This window comes from Oncorhynchus keta, chromosome 28 (assembly GCF_023373465.1).
Source record: "Oncorhynchus keta strain PuntledgeMale-10-30-2019 chromosome 28, Oket_V2, whole genome shotgun sequence".
Classification (NCBI taxonomy): Eukaryota; Metazoa; Chordata; class Actinopteri; order Salmoniformes; family Salmonidae; genus Oncorhynchus; species Oncorhynchus keta.
Window position 1 is genome coordinate 58,391,122 of NC_068448.1, and position 11,721 is coordinate 58,402,842.

Genomic DNA, 11,721 nt, shown 5'->3' on the forward strand with positions numbered 1-11,721 from the left:
CAATTTAAAACACCAAATAACGCATGCAGAGGAGAATTAGGCCGATACCCACTAATTATCAAAATACAGAAAATACAGAGCCGTTAAATTCTACAACCACCTAAAAAGAAGTGATTCTCAACCCTTCCATAACAAAGCCATCACCTACAGAGAGATGAACCTGGAGAAGAGCCCCCTAAGCAAGCTGGTCCTGGGGCTCTGTTCACAAACACAAACTAACCCCACAGAGCCCCAGGACAACAACACAATTAGACCCAACCAAATCATGAGAAAACAAAAAGATAATTACTTGACACGTTGGAAAGAATTTACAAAAAAAGACCTGAGCAAACTAGAATGCTATTTGGCCCTACAGTGGCAGAATACCTGACCACCGTGACTGACCCAAAATTAAGGAAATATTTACTATGTACATACTCAGTAAGCATAACCTTGCTATAGAGAAAGGCGACTGAAGGCAGACCTGGCTGTCAAAAGAAGACAGGCTATGTGCAAACTGCCCACAAAATGAGGTGGAAACTGAGCTGCACTTCCTAACCTCCGGCCAACTGTATGACCATATTAGAGACACATATTTCCCTCAGATTACACAAACCCACGATTTGTGACCTGTTTCCACAAGAAAAGGGCAACCAGTGAAGAACAAACACCATTGATAATACGACAGGGTTTGGGTTAAATGCGGAAGACACATTTCAGTTGAATGCATTCAGTTGTACAACTGACGAGGGATCCCCCTTTCCCTCATTTATGTTTATTTATTTTCCCTTTTGTACTTTAACTATTTGCACAACGTATATAGCCATAATTTTTTTAATGTCTCTATTCCTTTGGAACTTTTGTGAGTAATGTTTATTGCTATTTTTTTATGGTTTATTTCACTTTTGTTAATTATCTATTTCATTTGCTTTGGCAATGTAAACAAACTCAGCAAAAAAAGAAACGTCCTCTCACTGTCAACTGCATTCACTTTCAGCAAACTTAACGTAAATATTTGTCTGAACATAAGATCGAACAACAGACATAAACTGAACAAGTTCCACAGACATGTGACTAACAGAAATTGAATAATGTGTCCCTGAACAAAGGTGGGGTCAAAATCAAAAGTAACAGTCAGTATCTGGTGTGGCCACCAGCTAAACTTTGTACTGCAGTGCATCTCCTTCTCATGGACTGCACCAGATTTGCCAGTTCTTGATGTGAGATGTTACCCCACTCTTCCACCAAGGCACCTGCAAGTTCCTGGACATTTCTGGGGGGAATTTCTACATGATTTCATATGTGTTATTTCATAGTTTTAATGTCCTCACTATTATTCTACAATGTAGAACATAGTAAAAATAAAGAAAAACCCTGGAATGAGTAGGTGTCCAAACTTTTGACTGGTACTGTATATTCATTGACAATGTTTGACAATCAGAGGCAGAATTCAAGAATGAAAGGCTGGAGTGAATTTTGAATACCTCAACAAAGTCATATACACAGGAGCCACTCTCGATGTCGAAGGTGAGGAAGTTGACGGTGACAACGTAGCCCTGTGGTTGGTTGATGACCCACTCACACTCCTTGTTGTGGGGGTAGGCATCAGGGTGGTAGGGGGACCGGATCTGACCTGTCCCAGAGAATGTGCCACCACAGCCTGGGAAAGAGAGAACTCCATTGAGACAATTCTAGATGGCTATGCACAAACTAATTGGAAAAGGAGGTCAAGTTAATTCATTCTAATGGACTGCAAACCAGTGGCTAGATAATGAAAATGAACTGTAAGGACCTGTAAGAGAGCCTGCTAAATGACAAAACTGTAAATGGTCTTTTGGCTCAGATCACCATACACAACTGTTACACTTCACATACTGTATATGCAAATCCGGAGCGAGGAAAACCAGCATTGAGAACTTTGACACTAAGTAGTCCAGTCTCACAGGCCATTTCCAGGTGCAGAAGATGGAGTGGAGGGTGGGCCATTAAAGTGCACACACACACACACACTATTCACGGTGCGCGTCAAGAGTGTGTTTAATTTACATTTACATTTAAGTCATTTAGCAGACGCTCTTATCCAGAGCGACTTACAAATCGCCATTGCCGCAGGAAGACTTAGGGTTCAATAAGAGAGGTAGAGAACATTGAACAGAACACGACTATGTCAATAACTCAATTGTGCTGATATAACCTCAGTCTCTCGAGCAGCTGTTAAACAACACACAGGCCAGGCATACAGACATATGAGATGGCCACACACACACACAAAGCTGCATGGTGGGGGAGGGGGCAGAAGAAGCTGAATACACAACCCTTTTTATCCTTCACATAAAAGCCTCACACTTTCAATAAGCTCTGCGAGGCAGCTGTGCTGAGATGTGATTACTACAGAGGTAGAGATCGGGGAGACGTGAGGACTAGAGATTTTAAATGCCTGGAGACCTAGTGAGAAGCACTATATGGATGCAGTACATTATCAGTAACCCTATATGTCACCGGGTCATGCTTTTTTGGCATATCTGAAGAGCTTGTGGTTTGTTGGGGTTTTCCAGTGACAAGACAGTGAAGAGACAGTGTTTTGCCACTAGTGTGGTTAGACAGCGCTTGTGTTTCTCACCGACTTCGTATGTGGCCCTGAACCCGGCCCGGGTGATTGATCCGTCAGACTTGAAGCGGATCCAGAGAGCATTGGAGGAGGACAGGATGGGGGCAGGGATGGTGTAGCCACAGTACTTCCCAATCAGAGGGTCTGTCTCTGTGGAACCGTCACGGACCTGGGAAACACAACCAGGAGAGTCAAACACGAACAATGTTACGAGGACACAGAGATACAGGTACACACATCATAGCTAATCCCCCTCCCAGAGACAAAGCACCTTGACACCGCCAACAATCTCAATCACAAACACACACATGCACACACACAGTTTTGTATTGCTATCCTTGTGGAGACCAAAGAATTTATTCCCATCAAAAATCATTTTTTCCTTAACCCCAAAACCCTTAACCTAACCATAACCCTAACCTTACCCCCCGAAATCCGAACCCTAAAACTATACCTAACTGTAATACCTAACCCTAACCTTAATTCTAATCCTAAACCTAACCTAGCATTTTTCATTGTGGGGACTGGGAAATTGTCCCCAAATGTCAGAATTTCTTTGTTTTACTATCCTTGTGAGGACTTCTGGTACCCACAAGGATAGATAAACAAAAACACACACACACTACTGTACCTCCACATAGTCAAACACACAACCGCTGTGGGACTCCAAGTCCATGTGCGTGAAGTTGAGCGAGACAATCTCATTGGCCGGCAGGCGGATGACGTAGACACACTGGCGGTTGTGGGCGTAGTTATTGGGCCAGTTGGGGGAGATGATGATGCCCTCGCTCTCTGTAAAGGTTCCTCCACAACCAGGGTCAGCTAGAACAGAGAGAGACGGACACATGACCTTCAGTTGGAGAGGGAGATCCTTTAGAATAGCCTAGTCCCAGACCACTTTGGGATGTTTCTGGAATGACCATAGGAATGAGCAAAACAGCACAACGATCTGGGACCAAGAAAAGCTGCATATGACATTGAAAAACATAGAGAATCCTTGTAATAATCCTATCCTTATCAAAGGTCAGTTGTTAACAGTAGTTGATATGACAGAGATCTCTTACATGGAGAGGTGGTGTATGTGATGTGGAAGCCACGGTCAGAGTTGGAGAAGTCCGAGTGGAACCGGATCCATGCTGCAGGTCCCGTGGTCTGGAGAGGGGCGGGAGACACATTGTGGCAGTACTTCCCTAGAACCGTATCTTCTGGGAGTAGACCATCCCGAATCTAGAACACAGAACACAGAACCAAGGGCAGACAACCGTTACAGAAACAGGCCTAGAACTTTCACAGTTGCGGATGAAAATGAAAAATCTTAATATTCACATAATGTGTGGGGATATAAATATATATATATATTCCACAGCTGAAGGGACATGTTGCCTGCCTCACCTCCAGGTAGTCATAGTTACAGTCAGGGTGGTTTTCCAGGCTGAGGGTTCCGAAGGCAAAGGTGATGAGCAGGCCGGGGGCCACGTCAACCGTCCAATAGCAGTCGCGGTTGGGTGGATAGTTGCCAGGGTAACCAGGTGAGTTGATGTTACCGTAGGGTTCGGTCAACTCCCCGCCACATACTGGAGGTGGAACAAACAGGTACATATTGCCGTGAGGAGAGGACTGCACATTGGGTAATGCCTGACTAAGCTATTTCAGGTAGATTGCAAATAATACATTTTGTCTAGGTCTCTTGCTAACACAGACACGCACAGGCACACACAAGCACAGACACACACCTGGTGTCTGTGAGGTCCAGGCCACAGTGAAGCCGCCTGCGTTGACGGAATGGTCAGAGCGGAACCAAAAGTACAATGCATTGTGGGAGCTGAAGAGCTCTGCGGGGGAGCTGGTACCGCAGTACTTCCCTAACTGATAGGCCGAGGCGCTCTCTCCATCGTGGATCTGAAGAAAGTCAAAGTTGCAGTTGGCACTGTTCTCCAGCTCAAAGTGAGGGAAGGTGATCCGTAGAATCTGGGAAGAAATTAACACCACAGTATTAACACAGCATTAAATAACTATTCCACTTCTCTTGTACTCACTCATCTTCTATAGCGACTTGGCGTGCACAATGAATAGAACAAATGTCACATATTGTTAGGCATTCAAATCAACAAATGCTTATTCCATGGGATACTGCATTACTACTGATGTAACAGCATATGCCAAACTCTTTGTTAGACTGTGAGTCCAGTCTTGTCATGTGTATTCTGGTCCAGGACCTGCCGCGTGTAAGTGACTGTGTGGCATTAGATTACACCGACCTTGTTGATGTCTGTTCTGATGACCCAGGCACAGCTGACCTGGTGGTCATACTGGTCACTACCAGGGGTGTTGGGGTAGCTGAATGTACCAGCCGGGCCAGTCAGGTAGCCTCCACACACTGACAACACACACACACACACACACACACACACACACACACACACACACACACACACACACACACACACACACACACACACACACACACACACACACACACACACACACACACACACACACACACACACACACACACACACACACACAGGTAAGTGAAGCACACAGTACACACACTGTACAAACACATCAAATGCCCTGAAATAAGTCAATTTCTCTTTATCATTCCATAAAGACACAGATATACATGCAAAGCAGTGACGGCACGAACACATGCACACACCTTGCTGTGCGGTCTGGCAGGTTGGCCCTGTCCACTGGTCAGTGCAGGTACAGGTGAATCCATTGAGTCCATCGTTGCAGGTACCTCCGTTCTGACATGGGTTGCTGGCACACTCATTGACATTCTGGTCACAGTTCACCCCTCCCCAGCCAGGACTACAGGTACAGAGATACCCGTTGGAAGTAGGCTGGGGATAACAGCAAAAATGTTACCAAAACCCAATTATAAACATGTTTTTTTCAAGCCCTGAATGCTGATTGACTGACAGCTGTAGTATATCAGACTGTATACCATGTATATGACAAAACATGTATTTTTACTGGTCTAACTACGTTGGTACCCAGTTTATAATAGCAATAAGGCACCTTGGGTCTTTGTGGTATATTGGCCACATACTACACCCCCTCATGCCTTACTGCTTAAATAATATACTGTATAGATGAAAACTGGACTAATCATAGGTTAAGGAGTAAAATCCTGGTTCTGAGAAACTGTGAAGCTGCTAGAGTCCCATGTAACCCACGCTCACCACACACTGTCCGTTGACACATGGATTGTTGGTCTGGCAGATATTGCTGCTCTGGGTGCATCCTGTTGGGCCGTAGCCATTTCCTGTGTAGTCTGGGGGACAGGTGCACACTGGGAGGGTGGAGCCTGGAAGCACAGAGACATAGTCAGGATACCTGATTAACTCACTCACCATAACATTAAAAGACACAGGTGCATTGACTGGAGTGGGTATAAAGATGAGGGATAAGGGATACAGCACGAACAAGGACAATTTGTTCGAGAAATAAACCAAATCTCCCGAACTACCATGCAACAAAAGTATACTACATTTCCTCCCATAGGTGAATAGGTCATTGAGCTCTGGTATCTCTGCCTTCTCAGCACTCACAGCCTCTACTCATAAGATAGCATCATAATCTAGTCTCCTGGCTGTAACAGTCTTCATAGTGGATGTCAGCCATCGGGAGGTGAGAGAGAGCAGAGCTGTCAACGCCTGCTATAATGGCCCTGTCTTATCCTCACAGCCATGGTGAGGTGAGAGAGAGCAGAGCTGTCAACGCCTGCTATAATGGCCCTGTCTTATCCTCACAGCCATGGTGAGGTGAGAGAGAGCAGAGCTGTCAATGCCTGCTATAATGGCCCTGTCTTATCCTCACAGCCATGGTGAGGTGAGAGAGAGCAGAGCTGTCAACGCCTGCTATAATGACCCTGTCTTATCCTCACAGCCATGGTGAGGTGAGAGAGAGCAGAGCTGTCAACGCCTGTTATAATGGCCCTGTCTTATCCTCACAGCCATGGTGAGGTGAGAGAGAGCAGAGCTGTCAACGCCTGCTATAATGGGCCTGTCTTATCCTCACGGCCAGCGGTCATTAGGTGCCGTAAAGGTAGGTGTGTGTGTGCATGTTTACCTGGAGTGGAAGAGCAGGTAGCAAGGGGGTAGCAGCCTCCATTGTTATTGGCACAGATGTTAGCCTGAGTGCAGGTTCTCCCATCTCCTTCATAGCCTGGATACAGATCAATCAATTAACCAATCAATCAATCAATCCACCAATGAACCAGTGGGTCTATACATTAGTCAAAAAGAAAGATTTTGAATTATAAAAAAGGCCATAAAATACTGTTGAGCACAATGACTAATTATGAGAGACAGACAGGGACAGACGGAGGAGAGGTCGACAAAGTGAGATTGAAAACGAGAGAGACAGAAACTGAGCCAGAGGGGTAGAGAGTATACACACAGAGATCTCTGAATGGGGCTTGCGCTGAACACACTACATAGTCAGGCATCTGCTTTTCATCAGAGCTATATTACTGAAAACTACCATGAGTCAGCTAGCATCCACCTGCCAACTGGCATCCGCCGTAACCACGGACAGGAAAACAAGGACAGCTTTCTTCTGTGGTACACCAAATCCACCAGCTCAGTTTTGACTTTCAAACCAAGGGTCGTGTACGGATACTCTTACAGTAACCTGAGTAAGACCATGTTGGTCTAAATGCTGTGTATGTGTCACCAAGAGATCAGTTGTAGCAACAGAAAACCTTTTCTAAATCCTAGAAAAATACCAGAAAACAGTACAGAGAGGAAGGTAAAGAAAGAAGAGGGAGAGGATCCAGAAGACATTCCTCCAGATACAGATATGGGTACCTGGAGGACAGGTACCACAGTGGAAGGAGCCCATGGTATTGAGACACTGGACCATGGGAGTAGTGGAGCATCCTCCGTTATTAGTGGAACACTCATTGACATCCAGACAGCTGTAGCCGTTGCCCTGCCATCCTGGGGGAATGCACAACAAACAGTGCTAAGGACATTTACTGTAATACAGGAAATCATTGTTTATTACACAGTTAGGCAGTGGCATATTATTCAAGGTTACATTCACATTTAGTTTACAGATGCATTGTTTATTGTAATGATATCGAAGCAAGCATAACATTTATTCTTTACTGATGCACACACACACACACACACACACACACACACACACACACACACACACACACACACACACACACACACACACACACACACACACACACACACACACTAAGCATCATAAAGATCCACACATCTTCACAGATAGAACAGCCTGTTTTCCTCTGTAGAGTTCAGTTAATCACGATGGGGCTGTTCCCAGAGTAAAGAAATAGGACCCAGATCCCTTAATGTCAGAGTATCACCTGAGAGGGGCAGTCCAGCTAGGAGCTAAGGACAGCCGTTTCCAATTGATATTCAATAACGCTCACGAATCGCAAATCTTGTGCTTTCTTGTACTTTCCCAAGTTCAAACCCTACAGATTTGCTGGAGCAATGTCTTTGTCTTAAGAAGTACTCTTATATAACTGAATTTGAGAGCACTTCGACTCAAGATCAAAACATGCTATTTTGGAAGATGGAAGAAGCATCCATCTGGCAACCACATGGAGGTAACCAACCATGACAGCCATTTTGGGTCAGCAAACATCAGTTTCCTCAGACCTAATGCACAATACCATTGATGATAAGGAAACTGTGAGCACTGAGCGGCTCTCACCAGCAGGACAGGAGCCGCAGTAGAAGGATCCCTGGGTGTTGTAACAGGTCACAGGGGGGTTGGTGGAGCAAGGCTTCTGGGCAAGGCTACACTCATCCACGTCTGAGATACAGGCCGGGTTGCCGGCTGGGGCCATCCAACCATCATCACAAACACACTTAAACTTGGGCTGGAAGGACATAACACAACATGGCATGGCCTGGATTAATGTCAACTCCCATGAATAGAATATGTACAGAATGTGTACCGAGCACATTTAGATGCACTAGTAGTGAATCAATAATGTGAAATGACCTGCGTCATAGAAATACAGTCATTCTAGAGTCATTCTATTTCCATGACAATCATGGCCTACTGAGCCGAGACTCAATAAGATTAGCAAAGGGCCTTTAAAATTAAAATAAAAGAGGATGAAGGCATCTTTGCCTATAAATAATTTATTTGATTCGATATTCAAGGGGTAAATGGTCATAGCTACTCCCATGTAAGACCACCGGCACTGTACTACTGGTAATGGATCGGTCCCTCAAAACCAGGCCTCAGATCTATCATCACTATGATATGAAAAATAAGTGTTTCATTGCTCTAGTCTACTCTAATAAAATGATATAAACATTAAGGCTATGGTAGCTAGCAGTGCTAAATCTAATCCAGTAATTGCTTTCTTCACAGGGCATTTATCACATTAAACTAATTGTTTGGCGCCAAGGGACCAGGGTGAAGACGTTGGCTGAAATAAATGACCTTGTCGAGACAGTCTTCATTAATTAAATGAAAGTATCTTTGGCTAGTTAAACAGGGCAGGCGACAGCTAAGTAAAAGAAAATCGGACAATTCGTTTTTTTATACAGATGAGATCCATGAAATCAAATAGGAGACCAACACTGTTGAATGATGATTGACAGTTACCACATTCGGTGTGATTCTGTCTGCGTCGATGCATGTCCCATGGACACACAGGTCCTGGGCAGCACCCTGACAGTCGTCATAGCGGGTTGTACACAGGGTACCAGACCACTCTGGTGAACAGGTGCAACTGGAAGAGAAATACAAGAAGACAGATTCAGTGTGTGTGTGTGTGTGTGTGTGTGTGTGTGTGTGTGTGTGTGTGTGTGTGTGTGTGTGTGTGTGTGTGTGTGTGTGTGGCCTCACGTAAAGGATCCAGGAGTGTTGATACAAGTGGCTCCATTCTGACATCCCTGAGAGGTCCCGACAAAGATCTGGCACTCATTCACATCCACAGCACAGATGGGACCCTGCAGACACACAAAACCAGATTTAAACAGGAATAACACATACATGCAGCTTCGTGCACACTCTCTCTCACTCCGTGTCAACTCCAGTGTCCACTTACCCCCCAGTTGCTGGGGCACATGCAGTGAAAAGAGTCCAGCAGGTCTAGGCAGGTGGCTCCATTCTGACAGGGATTACTGGTACATGTCTTTCTCTGGACCATCTTGGAGAGGCAGGAAGAGAGAAGGAGAGGACAGAGGCAGAGGGTAAGGGGAAGAGGATAAGGGGTTTGGAATTAGAAAAATTATTATTTGTTACAATAAGAGTAAGATTCATCATACTCAATATGTAACATGTAAGAAGTAGGCCCTACTGTACTTACCTGTTCTAGTACTGTCACTTTAGTTTCAAGTGATGACACCTTTGTGTTGAGCGTATTGAGTTGGTTAGTGACATCAGGGGACGTTCCACCTCCATTTTGTTTTATATTGTCGATGTCAGCTTTGTTGGTTTTGATCTGAAATTATATGAAGTAAGAGGTAAAGAAGACTTGGTATGGAAGTTTTGATGTTACATGTTTCTTCACCATTATTAAATTAATGTTTTTAAAGAGGAATAACCATGCTACAATAAAATTAGATATTAATACTTTTTGATCTTTGGTCAAATGCTGGTTGAATTGCAGAGTCTGCTCTTTATACGTTGTTAATGATTCATAGTATCATGTGAAAACACTCGCTTGTAGAGATGTTGAGAGACAGAACAAAGTCCTGAACAGATGGAATATTTGTGCTTTTTGGACATATCTTCCTAAAGATAGTTACGTGAACAAGATAAGTGGATAAGAAAACGAAATAACTTCCCAATGTTCCAATTACCATATCTATGGTGAAATCCACCACTTGATCTGATATGATTTCTACAACTTCAGCTGGAAAAAAACTAACAAAGATGGATGCCTTTCGAAAAGATGGTACAAAACAGGAAAACATTTGTACAGATTGTCTGTCAATGTGGATATGTTTATCCATTTAAGACTTTCTCTCGCGTGTGTGTGTGTGTGTGTACCTGACTCATCAGCTGAGTGAGGTCCTCATCTCCCACTTTGACACTGCCTGACCCTGAGGTCTGGAAGCGGATCTCTTTGTTATGGGTGGAAAAGACCAGGTGACCGTTCTCCGATAACATGCGTGGCCTAGGAGGACCAGATATTTATCTCAAATCATTCATTTACATGTGAACAGATTTAATGTATCAACATTTTAATTGTATATACACACAACACGTGCCACTATACAGAAGATATGATATAGCATGTAGGTTAGGCACTAAATGCTGTTAATCTTTGGGGGGGGATTTCAATGACAAATGAGCTCATTCTCCAATAGCAATAGATTAAATGCACCCTTTGGAGGTGATGCTTGGTTGAGCTTTGAAGATCAGCGTTGCTTGACTGAAGCGAAAATATTTCCAGATAACTACATTTTTACCCGTTGCAATAATGCGAAGTTTATGTAACAAATTCAATCACTTTAGATAATTATTACATTACACAACTGCTTTTATCAGACACTGCATTCTTGCAGATTAACAGAAAAAACTACAACCACAATTCCAACAACCACTGGCCATCACTAAAATCCTCTCATCACCAAACTCACTGGTCATTACTGATGTCCCTCTTGCTGCGAGGTCCTTGGGCGGCGTGCTCCCCTTGGTCACACTGTAGTCCAACCAGGAAGAGGAGGCCGAAGAGCAACCAGGAGAGCTGCTGTATCCGAGCCATGCTGAGAGAGTCTGGTCCCTGGACACCTGCTCTTCAGACACAATACTGCCGTACAGATCTGATATAACACTAATGCCTCTAAAAAGGGACAGGGGTGCACTTTGTCCCTACTGGTCTTCTTCTGGAAGCAGGCATTGGCAGCCACATAGAACCATAAAACACCCAAACCTACTCAACGATGAAAGGGGGATGGGGGGGGGGGACATTTTAAACACAATTATATACCGGTTATGTCCTTTTATTGGGTGACTGACACGAGCCATCACATGATTTAAGAGATGAATAACCAGAGGTTAAGGAGCGGCTGGGGTGAACGTTAGTTAGCTAACAGTAACTCATGCAGGGACCTGGCTGTTTGAAGCTTATTCCTTAGTGTATGGTTCAAATGAGTGTACGGTCCAAATGAGAT

The 11,721-nt window shown here is 44.3% G+C and overlaps 1 protein-coding gene across 1 annotated transcript in view; it reads right to left on the reverse strand.

Annotated features, from left to right (window-relative positions):
- cubn (cubilin (intrinsic factor-cobalamin receptor)) overlaps positions 1-11,502 on the reverse strand; it is a 52,301-nt gene extending 40,799 nt beyond the window's left edge. The window contains exons 1-18 of the mRNA XM_052483322.1: positions 11,188-11,502; positions 10,595-10,721; positions 9,909-10,043; positions 9,648-9,749; positions 9,446-9,549; positions 9,203-9,329; positions 8,294-8,462; positions 7,405-7,536; positions 6,665-6,760; positions 5,776-5,900; positions 5,247-5,433; positions 4,846-4,964; positions 4,321-4,555; positions 3,980-4,161; positions 3,652-3,814; positions 3,219-3,409; positions 2,600-2,756; positions 1,464-1,639 (exon numbers count right to left, since the gene is read on the reverse strand). Coding sequence (XP_052339282.1) covers positions 1,464-1,639; positions 2,600-2,756; positions 3,219-3,409; positions 3,652-3,814; positions 3,980-4,161; positions 4,321-4,555; positions 4,846-4,964; positions 5,247-5,433; positions 5,776-5,900; positions 6,665-6,760; positions 7,405-7,536; positions 8,294-8,462; positions 9,203-9,329; positions 9,446-9,549; positions 9,648-9,749; positions 9,909-10,043; positions 10,595-10,721; positions 11,188-11,312 — 2,652 coding nt within the window. The 5' untranslated portion in view covers positions 11,313-11,502. The remainder of the gene's footprint in view (positions 1-1,463; positions 1,640-2,599; positions 2,757-3,218; positions 3,410-3,651; positions 3,815-3,979; positions 4,162-4,320; positions 4,556-4,845; positions 4,965-5,246; positions 5,434-5,775; positions 5,901-6,664; positions 6,761-7,404; positions 7,537-8,293; positions 8,463-9,202; positions 9,330-9,445; positions 9,550-9,647; positions 9,750-9,908; positions 10,044-10,594; positions 10,722-11,187) is intronic.
- Between the last annotated feature and the right edge of the window lie 219 nt (positions 11,503-11,721).